This window comes from Poecilia reticulata, chromosome 7 (assembly GCF_904066995.2).
Source record: "Poecilia reticulata chromosome 7, P_reticulata-male-v2, whole genome shotgun sequence".
Lineage (NCBI taxonomy): Eukaryota > Metazoa > Chordata > Actinopteri > Cyprinodontiformes > Poeciliidae > Poecilia > Poecilia reticulata.
In genome coordinates, this window is record NC_088836.1 from 4,924,222 (window position 1) to 4,941,348 (window position 17,127).

The following is a 17,127-nucleotide window of genomic DNA, read 5'->3' on the forward strand; positions in this document are numbered from 1 at the left end:
GTCCAAAAAAAGCGTAAAAAATAAATTTTGTATTGACTCTGCTCACAAGTCTGGAATAATTTTTTGCAATCTGAGGCATGATTATGGGTCAGTGAAAGGTCAATACAGTTTTTTCAGCTTGAGTTTGCTACACAGTGCTGTTATTCACAGAAAACAATCATCAACAATTCTGAACCAGTTCTGTAAAGGTCATCTGCCTACTACTGCTTTCATTTGACTTCAGTCAGGCTTTTATGAAACTATAAACTCTCTAATCTTCCCAACACTAGCTCGACCTGGTTAGATTTTAAGGTCTTGATCAATGTTCTTTAATAACTGAATTTTGGCAAAATCATCATATTTAGGCAAGACTTGCAAATGAAAGTTCACAGGCGTGCTGACAGTATGCTTGTTGTATTGTTAGAAATCGTCCCACTGAGAAGGAGGCGTGGTATTTTCCTGGGCACTTAAAGTCCTGAGTATTTGTCCTGTGTATCATTAGCTGTCTGAAGTTTCAGGGTATGTGATGGGGCAAGCACTGACAAATCTGTAGTCTGAATCCTTTCAAGTAGAGTTCCCATGGGAAAAGCTGATGAGTTGGGTTTTATCCAGGAAGCGGCTGATGAGGAAGAACATTTTTGTAAAACTCAAAATCAAATAATAATGGTAGGAAAAAAGCTTGGGGCATTCCTATTTTATATTTTGCTTCCAAAATGTTAGACTTTTTTTGTTTTTAGAATATTTTAAAGCGATCTTGATCAGTATGTTACTTTCCAAAGCATTTTCGTTGAAGTTTTTTCTCTAATAATCTAAGCAATTTAGGAGGAATGTATTTTTTGTCCCTTATGTTATGACATGTGAGTCATCAGGCTACTAAGCCTAAACCCAGACAGTTTGCTATTTACACCTAGTAAATTTTACTAAGTTCTTTGATAAAACGTAGCAAAGAACCCATTTTAATTCAGTTAAGTTGAAAAATATTTTTTGATCCCAAAGGGAAATTAAGTAACTTATGTCATTCAAGTATCTTCAAGACTCGTGGATGGTGATGCTGTGGACAGGAATGATTTCTGGTAGCAGTCTGTATTGCAATGAATATGAAAAAACCTCTGACTGAAGACTGTTACTGCATGACTGCTTATAACTGTCATGATTGGTAGAGAAAAAAATGTAACAATGCAACTTAACTTAGAAATTAGTTAAAAAGGCACAAAAAAGAAAAAACTATAAAAATTTAATGTAATTCCTAAAAACAGTCAAGTTAACATAATTAAAGTCGTAGCAACAGCTTTTATTAAGTGTATTGAACTTGGTGGCTAAAGTTGAAACAACTTAAGTGAGTCAAAGGAATCAAGTCGAGTCAACAATTTTACTGTGTAACGGCTCAGTATCGGGGCTGCAGAGATGATATTTCTCCTGGATGACACCATCAGCTGTTGCCAAGCACTGCTAATCTATCTGTTTTTGCCACTCCTGTTAAAGTCCCTGTCCTTCCAGCTGCACATTATTCAAACCAGAGCGATAAACCAACTGTCCAAAAAAAAAAGAAAAAGAAAACGATTTCTCAACTTAAAAGCAAAAGTATACAAAAGGAACAAATCTCAATTAACATAAGAGATCTATTCTAATATTCTGCCAACATAAGTGAAGTAATTATAGAGTGTGATTCTTAAGTGTCGTTCAGGTTGCATGTCAGTGCTTTGAAAGGTTTCTCCTGTTTTCTGAAGACAGGACCTTTCAATGCTGCTTATTGTTGTAGTAGGTTTCTAGTAATGAAATGTATCTTTTGTTTGAAAAGAGTCCATTTTAATTTTTTAGGACAGCACTGTTCAGGTACTACAAGTAATCTATAATCTGAAGAACAGTTTATACCCGGTAGCCATAAGGGCATTAGTACTATTGTACTATTGTACTATGTAGTACTATTTTCACCAATTTCGTTATAATCCATGTACTTGGTTCTATACCAAGTACATGGTATAGAACCATGTACTTGGTTCTATAATCAATAGATTATAGACAATAGATTGTCTATAGTCTTGTCTATAAAGATTATAGACAATCTTTATTGTCTATAATGACAATAAAGATTGTTATTATAAAAATGAGTGAGAAATTGGCCAAAGTCCAAAAAAAGATCTGTTGATCAAAATCACATTGAATATGGTAAGTCTTGGTTGGAAGTAATGTATATAAAGGAGGTTTAAAAGATTTTCACAGTACAGAGAGCAAAGTAAGGCAGCACAGAGATCCATAAACAGTGTGAAGCTATAGGAAGGATGTTTACACCGGAGTCTGTGGCTTCTAAAAGATCATTAAAACCTAAAGGGCAATTTAAGTCCTATAGATGGCCTACATTTCAGACCAGACCACCTCAAAAATGTTATGTGCTTCTAAAAAGAACGTTCCTAAGTGTCACCTTCTTCAGACTTTCTGTGATCCAGGTTAGAATCTATGAGGAAAGTTGCAAAGCTACAGGATTTCAGTGGTTCGACGACCGGAAGAAACACCAATAGTGCAACCACAAGGCAGAAAAAATCTGCATTACAAACTTTTTTTTTTCTTTTTACCTCCTGTTTAACTGCAGATAGTATACACCTAAGTCATTGTCAGCATCAGCTCATGCTACAATCAACTAAAAAGTATAAAATAAAGCCATCTTTTATTTCTAGAATTTTCCTTTCCAAGGACACATTGTCATTAACTGCAGGACCTAAACTTTTTAAAATCTAAATTCAGATGGACACAAACAGACAGATTTCATTGTCATTACTTATTAAAGATGAAGTTTCTGTATCTATCAGCACATTTGCTCCATAGAGAGAGATGAAGAAGTGTGGACTAATATTTCTTTAAATGATTACAGGAATGTCTGGGAGTCTGGAAATAAATTGAAAGAAGAGACCAAAATTAAAACAAAACAGACTATAAGTCAACTTTGAACATTTATTATTTTATTGTTTCAGGCCCCATCATGTCTTCTCACCTCCTCGCATCCAGACCATCGTCTCTAAGGCTAATGCTGTGTTTCCTGCTCAGTATCTTCCTGCAGCTGTCCTCAGGAGTTCATGGTCAGGGTAATATTCTTTGATCCTTTAAACTAACAACAAAGTCTAAAAATTTTGATCAATTTTTTAAGTAAATGGTACTAATTTTAAGACGTATTTCTGTGTTTAACTGCTTTTTCGACTGTGGAAGCTCTGGAGATGCTTGCGCAAAGAGGAATTCTTTAAAAACTCAAGAAAGTTATGGACAACCCTGACTATTCTCTTCATGAGACTTTCTTTGGAAAACAGAAGGTCTTCAGTCAGAGGCTTCTTCAAATTTGCTATAGTACAGACCGCTACAAGAGATCTTTCCTGCCAGCAAATAAAGTATTTTTGAAATTTGAATTTGAAATTTCCTAACAGGTTTTTGTAAGTCACAAAATAGAGATGAGGTTTAAATCTTAAATCAGAGCACAGATGCGGTTTTCTTCTGCATGTCTGGAAATGCTATTGTTATTAGAGGCTCTCTTTGAAACCTTGACCCTTTCTCTGCAAAGACCCATCAGATCCCCTGTGGCCCCGCCCCCTTGTCCAAGGATGAAGATGGTCTGCGTAAATCCGAGTCAGAAAGGAGCTGTTGAGTGCTGGAGGTTCACAGATCAGCTGTAAACAGTCTGCTGGGATTCACCATGCTCATGTTTGCTCTCCTCTGTCTTCCTTGTTTCCGCTTTCCCCTCCCTCTATTACACCACTACATGTTACATTCAGTACCCTGTCATACTGTAACTGAGTGACGCTGCTCTGACATGCCCTTTGACCCTCTTGGCGTCCTGTTCCTGTTTCTGCTGCAGTCCAGAGGACAGGGCTTGCTTTGACGGATGGGGGGCAGCTGGAGATGAGGACGGATAGAGGGCAGGACGACAGGGACATGAAAGATACCACTTGTTGGGAAACCCCTGCTGGAAATTATGCAGATGAAGTCAGAACAAGAGAGGGATTTGATTTGTGTAGGAGGAAGTGAGAGGGTCTAGACCGCCATGGGAGAGCGAGAGGAACCAAGATAGCATCCCCAGTTTGAGCCTTTGATCTTAAAAAATCCTGAATAATCACCTCAACAACAGACAGAGATCCTTTTTAAATCCTAAATGTTGGTCTTTTCCAAATCTTTGTTCCCGCCAAGGTCGTCTGAAGCTGACCGTTCTGTCTGAGGATCGATTGCAGATGAAGTGGAAGGAGGCCGATGGTCCCATTCAAGGATACAAAGTTCGGGTCAGAACAATGTCAGGTGAGAATACTTTATGTTTAGAGTGAAATATGTTGGACTATCAAAAGTCCAAGCCTTTCTTATGAAGGCATAGGAAAGACTTTAGCCTCTAAGCTAAGAAATGTTGGTGGCATCAACTAACTCACTCACTCTTTGGTTACTTGGCAACAACCTGTTGAGAAATTTGCGCAGCAGTAGTTTCAGGTTTCACCACCATGCCTCGCTAACTGCTTAAAAATAAATAACGTTGTGAAGTGAAAACTGCAAATAAAACAAGAAAGGTCACGATTGGCAGTATTTCAGATATTTAAAACATAAAACTAATCAGTCATTATCAATATTGACAATTATCGATATCGACTAATCTGAAAGGCTTATATTGTGATACATTTTCAGCCATATCGTCCAACCTTTTGTTGGCCTATTACATTAAATACAACAAATTAAATTGAAATTTGTGACAATGTGACAGAAGGTAAAAACATTCAAGAGATGTCAATAGTTTTGTGAGGAACTAAGCAGCTTTCACCGTGGATTGAAAGGACAGCAGAATACAGATTGATGAATCATTCATTTTCTTTCTAGAAGAGCAGCAACCAGAGCTGATGCTGACCACCACCCGAGGCCGAGCAACAGTGGCGGGACTGGACTCCAGTCAGGAATACTCCCTCCAAGTCTTCGTTCTGAACGGGACGACGGAGAAGCTTCTGGCAAAAAGGCGATTCACCTGTAAGAAACTCAACATCAACTGTGGATTAAATTACAGGACATATTTATTTAGGACCAGCTTTTGAAACATTTTAGAATAATTTAATAGGATATAATATATCTAGTTTGATTTCATCATGCTTTGCTTAAGTTTTAGAACTTAAGCAAGCTCTTTTCTTAAAGTCAAGCAAAGATCATCAGGACATCCATTAGTTAATTATCTACTCTACCAAGTGTTCAGCTGTTAATTCTATGGTAATCACCTTCATCACTTAAGTTTAATTTCTATCTTTTTTCTGAATGTTTCACAAGTCAGAATGCAGTTATTTGAATGGACCTTAAAAGGTTTGGCATTAGTGGTTAGATTGTGGGCTGAAAACCAGGGGTCCACCGACTGCAGTTTTAATATTGGTGGATAAGATTGGCTTCACATTTTAAAATCTCATTTTGTTTTCTTCTTTTCATGCATTTTTGTCATGACCTAAAGGAACTGAAACATCTACAGGCCAGTTAGGCCTGTAGATGTTTAACGAACAGTGGAAGAAACCCTGGAAATACAGCTTGTCTAGCTGGTAATTCAGTTTCAATAGCTGCGTTTCCATCACAAACGTGTGCAAACTTTGTCCACTATCTGCTAATTTCGAAAAAACACAATTTCACAAATGTGGTGTGTCCATTAAACAAGAAGCACAATTAAAGTCACGCGTGAATAAGTTTGTTCATGTGATTAGTCAGGAAACAACATCCTCTTACCACCTCCTGTCGTCTTCTTCATCTTTTCTGTAGTAGCATACGGTTGGTGACCACATGATTCAATATATTTTTTTTGCATCAAATGATGCAAAAAAAAAAAATGTTTCCATTTCAGTTTTATGAAATACAGTAATTTCTATTCAGCCAGAAAACCACCTCATCCTAGCACAAAAACCTCTTAGCAAAATACTTTTCAAAATTGACCAGTTTCCATTGACGTGTTGCCGTTAAATGAATTGCGGAAATTCCGATTTGTGCAATTTAGAGGTCAAGGGAAACACAGCTAGGTACTCTGGTTGGACAGCCAAGTCACAAATAAAGATGATAACTCATATTCAGAAATACTGCAGCCTCTGCGAACCTGTGCTCCTTTTGTTGACCAAGAATACACAGTCTCACTCTCACAAAGTATAAACACATTTTGATTACACACACACCCTTCTTAAATTGATTTTAAAGCTGCTTCATACACTTTAATGAGTTTAGTGTCTCCTAGATTGTTTATTATCCATCCTGGACAACCCAAACTCAACCTTAATGATGGCCTTTGGCAAACATTGTGACAGAATTAGTAGGGTTGGAAGATATTTTAAGGATTAGGGTAAGTATGACAGATAGAAACTCTACTGTCTTCTTTTACCATCTACAGAAGTAAATTTTTTCCCGATCTGAGGTACATGCCGGCTGATTTCCTCCTGATTTGTGAATGCCTCTCATATTGTATGTTTTTAGTCAGCCTGATGGATTCCTGTCCTGGAGCGTAGCGTACCTTTCACGTACTTGCTAAACACGCAGTAGATAGCAGGTTTCTGTGATGACTTGAGCGTGTTCAGGCACATTACAAAGAAAACACCTTGACTTGGAAATTTGTAGCACTCTAGCTGTCAGGCTGGAAGTATGGCGGTCTGGGAATTCCTTCTTGATGTGTCTTTGTCTTTTGGATTTTTTTCACTCCCTCAGGGTTTTGTTCCCAGTCAGAACCAAGGTTACACTGGATTCCTGTTCTTAGGAATTTCTTACCTTTAAACATGTGAACTTCAGGTGATTTTAAAACTGTTGTATTTTTGTGTTGTGATAATTTTTAGAATTTTGTTTTACCCATGAGCACCTGAAAAGTAATGTGGAAAATCTATTTTGGGTAATTACACTGAACTTTGTGTTTTGCAGTGGAGGGTCTGCGAGAGGAGGAGATGATCCGCAGCGGTAGCCGTGAGAACCGTAGGAAGTTGATCCCAGGTGGGTCGGGCTCGGGGGACCTGGACGATTCGACGGTTGTTCTGCTGGACCTGCCAACAGTTCTGTTTCCAGACCCCACTCTCACCACTGCTGTCACCATCACAACTGCAGGTGCTATATGCTAGCAGTTTAAAATAGTACTTTGATGAACCCAAGGACTCATGTCAGAGTAAAATGACAAGAGAACTAACAACATGAGACAAGTCAAAGATTTTAATATAACTTCTGCAACAAGACTTGTGGGAAGATGCAAAGGTAGAAATTAATTGACAAGTTGTTTTAATTTGATTTTGTTTTTTGTCCAAGCCTTCCTTACCATAACTAAACATAAAGTTATATGAACACAAAGAAAGAAAAATAAGAGGCAAACACATACAACATGTAAATAACTCAAAATACAATAAAAGTAGTACAGGGTCACAAGAATTCTGGACAGTTCATCACAATAACTTTTTTCATTTAACTCAGATCTTTTCACAAAAAGTACTAACATTTCTGAAGGTGGAGATTAGATGTTTCTGATAGACATTCTCCATGTGGTTTTAACTAAGATGCTCTTGCATGAAAACTTGTGGGATCTTTTAAAAGTGACTGATAAAAACATGCAATGTTAAGACTGCACCAAGTGGGAGATGTGAAAGATATAAATCCAACAAACAAGAAGAGATTTTGTATTTCTGTTTTTGTAAATGACAAATAAGCCATAAATACTGCTTATCTTAAGAGAAAAACTTTGCTTATTCGAAGCAAAGTTCGTTTTTTTTTCTTCTCACTTTTCCCTTTGATGTTTTTCCTGTATTACCCCAGCTTCTGTGGGAACAACCTTTGCTTATCTTACTTTAACCCCACCCATGTATTTACCATTACCTCTGGTCCCCAGAGCCCTCAGCCACAGAAAGCACTTCCGAATACCCTGATGAGCCCCCTGAGAAAAGCACCAGAGAGAAGAGGAAGAGGAAGAAAGGGAAGGAGCGACATAGTTCCACGGTGGAAAACAAGGAGCAGCATGGGATAAAACAGGGTAAAATACCAGCTGGCAAAATCACAGAAAGACACAAATTTCTGCAGAGAAAATTAAAGGAAAACTTGAGAGAATTTTATTGTTCATTTTAAGATTAAGATTAAATTATTGCAGTAATATTATGAGATTAAAGTCATAACATTGCAAGAAAAAAGTCATAATTTTACGAGAATAACGTCATAATATAGCAACAATAAAGTTGTAATATTTGGAGAAGAAAGTCTAAATAATATAAGAAAGTTATCATAATGATTACAGAGTCATCACAAAAATAGACTCATACAAGAATAAAGTTACAATATTATGAGAATAGTCACAATGTTATTGGAATAAAGTCAAAGTGTTATGAAAATAAAGTTTTAATATGACAAGATCGAATATAGGGTTAAGCTTAAGTCGAAATATGAGAATATAGCTGTAACAATGTGAGAATAAAGTTATATTACAAGAACTAAGTCATTGTACTATGACAATAAAGTCATAATTTTATGAGAATAAAATTGTAATAATATGAGAATAAAGTCATATAATTTCAAGAATAGTCATATTGCCAGAATAAAGTTGTAATATTATGACTGTTCTCATTATTTTAATTATTTTTCTTTTCTTAGCATGGCCCTAAAACACAGCCATACTGACAAGCAAAAGTTATTCTAAACAATTTTAAGCGTAGCAGCAAATCTTTGCATTAAATATGCCTAAAAAATACACACTAGAAAGATAATATTTCAGAGCAGTAAGTGCTGGTTCTGAGCATGATGACAGTGTTCACTGATAAGTGATAATGACAAGCCGTCCTGTGTAGCTGCAGGATACACGTGTCCTCCGTCTCCTCATTGATCTTGGGAAGCTCCGAGATCCCGCACATGCATGGAAACCACTCCAGTTCATGTATGCAACCTGTCAGCATGTTTTGCTTTGCAAAAGCTCACACCTCTTAAACCTTTTCACATTTTGCTAAATTCCAACCCCAAATGTCAATGCGTTTGAGAACTCATGTGACAGACAGGCCAATACAACTAAACAGCACATAATTGTGAAGCAGAAGACAATTAGCAAATGGCTTTCAAGATTTTCACAAGTAGAAATCTGAAAAGTGTGGGGTGGATTTGCATTCAACCATTTAATTTAATGCATTTCCTAAATAAGCCACTTTTCCCCATCAATCACATTTTGTTTTACATAATTTATCAGTACAGTAGTAAAATATTTTAATTTATACAAATTACTGCTAAACAGCTGTTAAGAAAACCCCCCCAAAAACCTAAATGCTTTTTATTGGGCCAGAGAAGTGAAACTGAATCATTGGGAAGTTGAGATTCCAAGACTTGCCAGTAGCTAAAGCTAATATTTCAACTTCATCTGTTCCTAAATTGCTACACTTTTATTTTTGGTTTATGACTTCATGTTGTAGTTCATACGTAACATAATTGATAAATAAAACAAATAAAAAAATATCTATGATTGTCTAAGCACAATTCTTATCAAACTTACAAAAGACTAAATTCACTTTCAAGAATGAAAAACACTTTAAGAAATCAAAGTCTAACCACTTTACCCAGGAAGTTTTTACCTTCACAGACTTCATTCAGTGATGCCTTTCTCCTAACTAGTTGGTCACAAATAGTTGTTTTTTTTAGCGATTTCTAGAAACAAGAGGTGCCTCAACCTATCCCAGTGTCCCCTATGTATTATTGCCTTAATGTCCTGTGAACTTTGACTTGTCTAAATCTATCTTTGTGTCTTGGAGTTTAGGCTTTCCCCAGAGGAAACCATATGAGTGTGAGAGTGACGCGGCGGCAGACATCATGCTGTTGGTTGACGGCTCCTGGAGTATCGGACGCACCAACTTCAGGCGGGTCAGAGACTTTCTGGAGGGTCTGGTGAGGCCGTTCAACATTGGACCAAACCACATTCAGATCGGTGAGGACCAGGCCACCAGCAGGAATGAACTGGTTCTCTATCTGAAGCTAGACCCTCTAAAGAAGGAGAGAAAAATCTGGCAAATATTAGTGTACTGTGTGCTGCAGGGCTGACCCAGTACAGCGGAGACCCTCGCACTGAGTGGCACCTCGGTAATTTCACCACGAAAGAGCAGCTGTTGGAGGCAGTGAGAAATTTCAGATACAAAGGAGGAAACACATTTACAGGTAGGGAAATTCAGCTTCAACTCTTTTCATGTCTGCCAGTGTATAACCAGCCGGTTTTCTCCTAGGACAGGCACTGCTCCACGTCATGGAGGAAAACATGAAGCCTAAGGCAGGAGCGCGAGCCAGTGCACCATTTTTTCTGGTTCTGTTGACTGATGGGAAATCTCAGGACGATGCCATTGCAGCAGCTAACCGGCTGAAGAATGTAGGCGTGGAAATCATCGCTGTAGGTGAGAGTGAAAAACATTGCTTTGAGTTTTGAGTTTATCCTGAAAGCATGCACCTTGTGTCTCTTTTTCTACCTTATTTACAGTATGTTATTTGTAATATTCCATAATGACAAAGTATAAAAAGTTGCACATTTGTTTAATAAAAAAACCCCAAAGAAAATCCCATCTACATAAGTATTCACACTAGCAAAGGACGCTCAGCTTCACCATGTTACCACTGATCATCCCTCAGATGTTTCTACAACTTGACTGGAATCCACTTGTACTTAATTACATAAGATCCTACAGTTTTCATTGCAGAAACCAAACAATCAAGGTAAAAGAGGAGTTATCTATAGACCTCTTAGACTGCATTGTATCTAATCATAAATGTTCTAATACCACAGAGCTTTTTGGGAACAGCACGTCCCAAAAAGCCCTGTGGTATTCATTATTTACAAATAAAAATAGTTATTAGAGCTCAGTTGTTCTCTTAGAGATTGGAAAACCATCCAAGAGGTCAACCAGAGCTTATGTATGCAATCTATGTTTCTCAACCTTTTTTGGCCCAGCGCCCCCCTAGCCTTTATCCAGGTCCCTCACCGCCTCCCACCAAAGAATTTGCAGGCTACTTTGCACTGACTATTATTTTATCATTAATATTACTATCACTATTGTAGATGTTTTGATTTTTATGCTTGTTTCTGTATTTATTATCAAAAATAATTTCCCAGAGAACAAAAAAGCCATGGGAATAGAAATTACTTTCACAAAAATGCAATGAACATTCAACATAAAATTGGTAGGCGTAACAGCAGCCAATCAGAGTGGAAACAATATTCTTATTTTGTGCCATTTTCTAGTTGTTAAATATTACACAAAATGACCAGATAAAAGATGTACAACATGCCAGTTTAAACTTTGATCTATTTCCAAACAACTGAGCTCTGCAACATTAAAACATGGATAGAACTGTAACTACATTAATCATAGCTCTTCTTCTCTTCAGTGTTTCTGTGAGTTTCTGGTGGTGCAGCTCTGTGCTGCCTTCAGGAAAATGGGACATCAGAGTATCATTCATAAAACTTCACCCACATGGCATTTATTGTTCAAACCAGAGCTTTCAGTGGAAAAACAAAAGTTCCAGATCCTTTTAATGCCATGCAAATATGAGACAGAAACATGGATTATATATTTATATAGACCTGTCTATTGATTTAAAGATTAATAATTTTACTTGACAGAAATTACAAAGAACAAATCTGGTTCTTAATCAAATCCTAATGAGTCAAATTGAAAGTGTCATGGAGTCGTCAGCCTCATGTCAGTGTTAATGACATTAACACTGACACGAAAAATAATATTGAAGAAATAAATATATCAAATCTAATTAAAAACATAAATAAGTGATAAGTTCTTTACTGTTATGTCTGTAAAATATATTTATTCTCACTACTAGATATGGTCTCAACAAACCCATGGCACTTCAACAATATTATTGTACCTTTTATGTGGAAATAGTGTCTGTTTATTCTTGCCATACAGTCCTCTGTATTAATTATTGCTCGAATGGTCTTGCCATACCAGTTTATTCCTCTGTATTTACTTGATTTCTTAGTTTATTCTTGCATTTTGTTCTTCATTCATTTCCATTTAGTTTCATTTGATTAGTATTATCCTCTCTTGGTTTATTGGTATGTCCACTTTAGTTTCTTTCCTGTTGCTACATTTATTTTATCATTTATCCATTATAAGACGAATAATATAAGATGAATAATCTTCACTCATCACCTGCTGCGCCGCCTAATCGTCATGTGTTTTACATCATGTGTTGATTTTTCACTGTTCAACGTCGGATTCTCTGTTTTTATGCCATAATTCACATCTAGTTCGTCGCTCCGTTTTATGTCCCGCTTCTCCTGTTTCAGAGTTTCGCGCAATGTGCGCGTCTTTTTTTTTAAGCCCCTAAGGTGCAGGGCATATTGATGGGGAAAAGGCAGACTGACATAAACATTTTAAAACAATGGAAACAATTTCTGTATTCTGATTATTAAAATTTAAAAGTGCTGTGGTACCGTTGTTCTATCACACCCATTTCATACCGGACCACTTACAGCACCGGTGTTAACGCTATAAAATGAACGCTCTCTATCCATAACCCATGGAGGGATTTCTTTATTTCTTTACTTAAATGGGTTCATTTTTCAGAGGGATACACAGTGAGGGTATCGTGATTTTAGCTACCAGTAGCAGGAGAACGGAGCTACGCCAAGAAGCTAACAGAAGCTAACAGAAGCTAACAAACACTGAATAGAAGAAGAGCTGCCATCGATACAGTTGCAGTCAAGCATGATTTAATGTTACACAATACAGTTTTACCAAGTTGCTCAAAGTCTAAACTGGCATTGTTGTGCATTTAAGGTGTAAAGTTTACCTTCGACTAAACGCCCCCCAAAGGCATCCCAGTGCCCCCCTTTTGTAAAAATGTCCGCCAGCGCCCCCTGCCGTCCTCTGAACGCCCCCTGGGGGGCGGTACCGCCCACGTTGAGAACCGCTAATGTAGAATGTAGAAGGAAAAATTTAGTTCTTAATGTGTTTTCATTCCAGATACACTGTAAGCTCTTATTTAATGACATTATCCCCTGTGTTTATTTTACAATCTTGTTTTTTTTCAATCTGTAAAATTTTGTCTTACGGACTCCAATTTTAACTCTGCTTAGATGTCTTTTCTTCTGCCAATGAGGTTGATAAATTTTATAAGTTTGTGTTTTTAGGTGTGAAAAATGCTGATGAAGCTGAATTGAGGCAGGTGGCATCAGAGCCAGTTGATCTGAACGTCTACAACGTAAATGATTTCCCCCTGCTCAGCAAGCTGGTCGCTCGGCTGGTTCACATTCTGTGCAGGAGGATAGAGGACCGTGGCATCTCAAAACGTAACCCACACTTCTACCTACGCACAGACTGTGTGCTCAAACTGATTGTACATTCACCTGAAATGAAAAATATGTCATCTTAAGGTGTGATTTGTTGTATTTTTAGGAATGGAGCCTGCACCCACCACACAGCCAGGCCTCTCCTTTCCCAGTCCTACTGATCTGCGGTTTTCCCAACTTGGATCCAGACAAGTGAAGCTGCACTGGATCAATCCTGTCCAGCCCGTCCAGCAGTACAGAGTGGTTTACCACAGTGCTGAGAGTCAGAGTCCACAGGAGGTTAGAACTACACTCTTGCATCTAGGCATGCATGATATACAGGCTTCAACACCATCAGCCGATATTGGGCACTTTGATCAGTATCCTTCTGATAAAAGTTGGCCAGTATTAACTGGTATTTCTTTCCATCTTATTGTTGTGCATGTTTCAGGAGGGCATTAACCATGTGGTGTTTACTTGGTCATGTGACAGTGATACACCACTGGAGTGTTTAAACTGAAGCAGAGAAGCTGCATATTTATACAACTCTGGAAAAGCTTGGGTCAAGGTCCAGAAATCCAGAATAGAAGGGATCCGTGAAGGGCTTGGCAGGAGGGATAAATCCTTGGACAGAAAGGGGTTGTAGAAACACTGAAGGCTTGGAAGGAAACGCTGGATCTCTACTGGCTTGTGGCTGTCAATAATCTGGCAAGGAAGCAGAGGCTGAGGGGTGTTTAAGTAGGGCAAGGCCCAGGTGGAACAGGTAAACAATTAGGCATGGCAGGTGAGCTGAATGAGTGCTTAACACAGCATGTACAGGACATGAATCATAACAGAATTGTGTTTTTATAAAGCTACACGTTTTCAGAAAACTAGAAAAATCTACACATTTCTTCATGTGACTGTAAAAATGTGTCTGCAGGTGGTTTTATCCGGCTCTGAATCCACTGTTCTGCTCGATGGCCTCTCCTCTCAGACTCTCTATCACATCTCCATATTCCCTGTGTACACCAGCAGCGTTGGCTTGGCCCTCAGAGGAACTGTCACTACATGTGAGCATGACATAGCTGATGAATATTGTATTTTATGGAAATTGAAGGGAGCTTCCTCTTCAGATTAGGACAAAAAACAAACAGATCTGCTATTAGACATCATCAATAAGTCACTGTGTGAATTGAAGTTGATGGATGAATTCTTATTTCAAGGACATTTTATATATACATTGAATTGTCCTTCATTGTATAAATTGAAAGACAATTGATTGCAGTCTTATTATAATTTGAACAAACCATACTACAGATTCAAAATGCTTTCTATATTTTAAATATAAACATGTTAAGCTGTTGTTATGAAATTATTTAGATTGTATCCATCGTTTTTACATTCAGCAACATTCTTTGCTAGTTTTAAGAAACACAAGGCTGGGAGACATCAGCAGAACAGGGTTACTGTTTTGAACAAACAGGAAAGAAGTGGATCAGAAAACATCAGATGAGCATCAACAGCAGTGTGTTGCTTCATTGTTAAAGGCTCAATTTAGCTGAGATGGCTCTGTGTGGTAACTATAGAAACCATTTTTTCTTAAGCATGTTCAAAACAATTAAAGCAGACCGAAATGATCCACACAGCTTAAAGCACAAACACAAATCATGCAAACATAAACCAGTGGAGTACTATATTGGATGCCACATTGTTTTATGTTCTCTCCTCATTGTCATTCTTAATGCTTCTTCTTCAGTGCCTCTGGCTATGCCATCCAACTTGGAAGTGACTCCCTCCTCTTACAGCACTCTGCAAGTAAGTTGGAGTCCAGCTCCTGGTGCTACTCATTACATGATCCTATACTCAGCACTCAGCGACGGAGAGCCTGAAGATGCAAAGGAGGTAAGAAGTGAAAATCTAAAATCAGAATTTACTCGAATCAAAAATTTAAATAAAAATTAATCAAATTAAAAAATCAATATTGTAAAGAACACTTTTATATATTTTACAGACACAGTGCAATTTTTTAACACAATCAGGTAACACAGTGTTAAGATCTAATAAACTTTGGCTTATCAGAACAAACTGATATGAAGGTTTCTGAGCAGGTGTTTTTCTTATAGAACTCATAAAGGAAGTGTCAGAGGAGACGTTTTCTTTCTTTCTGAAACTCCACGTTCAGGAAGTCATCTCTACATAGCTCCTCTATTAACCCTTTAACATTTTTACCAGCTTTGCACTGACAAGTTGCTCCTGTAATGAGCTCCACAGATGCACAGTTCCACTAGGTGTTTGCTAATTGCTGCTGGCTAGTCTGATGGAGCTGAGAGGAGGAGTGTCAGGAGAGGGAGGGGTGCTCTTTGAGACGGAAGCTTAGAAGTTACAGCTCCAAGGAGGATTTACATCTTGAAGGCAGTGTTAAGTCCCCAAAAGCGTTTAGGCCCCCCAAGTGGTTGCCACGGAAAATTAAAGGATTTTTTAAACATGATTGAAAGAATCAAGGCAACGCACCAAATACGTTTTTGATGAGGGAACAACATTAAAACATGATTTAAAGCTTTAAAATGTTGATTTTACATAGTAAAATGCCCCTTTAAGAGGAAAAATAGTATCTGAATTTTTTTTCTGGTGACCTATTGCAGGCACATATAGATGTGATGTTCTTTGCATCAAGAGTTCACCACTGCACCCCCGCCTCTCCAGTGTCTAATTTTAAAGATTTTCTACCAATCCATCAGCAACCTATAAAGCTCTCATTCTGAGGAGGTTTTCATAGTGGCCGGTGTTTAGTCAGACTAAAATGAAAACTCTCTTCCCATATTTCCATTAACATGTGCATTCCAACCAGAGGAGCAAATGCTCTTGATCTGAAAGGCCTTTACACCAGTACAATCTCCCCATCTGGGCTTCTCTGATTGTCATGGTGATCAGAGAGAGGCCCTCTGTGAAACAGGTGAGATTGTCGGCTGACGGTGCTGGGGAGGTTCAACGAGATTATTTTGAATGCATAGCCTGGGATATTGACAGAGAAGTGGCTACATATGACCAGAGCTCCAATGTGGATGAGTATCTCTCATCTGTGTTCGAATGAATTTCAGACGTCAGTGTCATCAAGAATATCATCAGTCAGAAAACCCTGGATGAATGGAGAAGAACGCAATATGCTGAGAGCATGGGACATTGGCTTTAGATCTGAGATCTAAAGCCAATGTTTTGCCTATCAGTCATGGCAAAAGGAAGCCAAAGCAAAATCCAAGAGTTTTTTTCCCACAACCTGAACACCACTAGCAATGTGTGGTGGCATCCAGGTGATTGCAAACAGGGGGCGGGGAGCCCAAGCAAGTATAACACTGACTCCCTAAACGACCTTGACACGGCAGGTTTGAGGTACTGAACACCCTAACATTGAAAACGGTGCCAAGACTGGATGAGTTGGCCTACAACTGGAAAGCGCCAATGTCTGCAGAACCATGACAGAAAGAAACATGAATGAGGCATCAGGATTATTCAACATCCTAGAGAAAATACTCAAGGACCAATTAGCTTCGGTCCTGACAGACATTTAAAGCATATCTCCAAACCAGGCTATTGTACCAAAATGTTTCAAGTAGGTCATTATCGTACTATTGCCAAAAAGGTCCACAGTAACCAGTCTGAATGATTATCGACCTGTAGCACTCACTCCTATGATGGTGAAGAGGCTAATGAAGCGGCACATAACCTCCCATCTCCCCAGTTCGACCAATAGGTCTGGTTTAATCAAACTTTAATTATGTATTGCAATAAATGACAAAAAAAACAAGAGCTAATAGAAGAATGAGCTGTTTGGCATTGGCAGGGAAGATTTTACTAAATGTGCTTTCCTTCTAAATGTGGCACCATTTAAGTGGAAATAAACAAATTTCCAGTGTTATAAGGATTATTAC

General features: G+C 38.1%; 1 protein-coding gene across 12 annotated transcripts in view; it reads left to right on the forward strand.

Moving 5' to 3' along the window:
• The window catches only part of LOC103466902 (collagen alpha-1(XX) chain-like), a 36,954-nt gene that overhangs the window by 2,311 nt on the left and 17,516 nt on the right, over positions 1 to 17,127 (forward strand). For 7 of the 12 annotated variants that reach the window (XM_081608640.1, XM_008412807.3, XM_081608641.1 and 4 more), the window contains 12 exons: positions 2,946 to 3,056; positions 4,147 to 4,251; positions 4,816 to 4,959; positions 6,859 to 7,038; positions 7,808 to 7,948; positions 9,704 to 9,871; positions 9,979 to 10,098; positions 10,164 to 10,328; positions 13,082 to 13,240; positions 13,347 to 13,519; positions 14,142 to 14,271; positions 14,958 to 15,103. In XM_081608640.1, the coding sequence (XP_081464766.1) occupies positions 2,954 to 3,056; positions 4,147 to 4,251; positions 4,816 to 4,959; positions 6,859 to 7,038; positions 7,808 to 7,948; positions 9,704 to 9,871; positions 9,979 to 10,098; positions 10,164 to 10,328; positions 13,082 to 13,240; positions 13,347 to 13,519; positions 14,142 to 14,271; positions 14,958 to 15,103 (1,734 nt within the window). In that variant the 5' untranslated portion in view covers positions 2,946 to 2,953. The remainder of the gene's footprint in view (positions 1 to 2,945; positions 3,057 to 4,146; positions 4,252 to 4,815; positions 4,960 to 6,858; positions 7,039 to 7,807; positions 7,949 to 9,703; positions 9,872 to 9,978; positions 10,099 to 10,163; positions 10,329 to 13,081; positions 13,241 to 13,346; positions 13,520 to 14,141; positions 14,272 to 14,957; positions 15,104 to 17,127) is intronic. The other 5 variants (XM_081608642.1, XM_008412811.3, XM_081608644.1 and 2 more) reach the window with 4 other exon arrangements.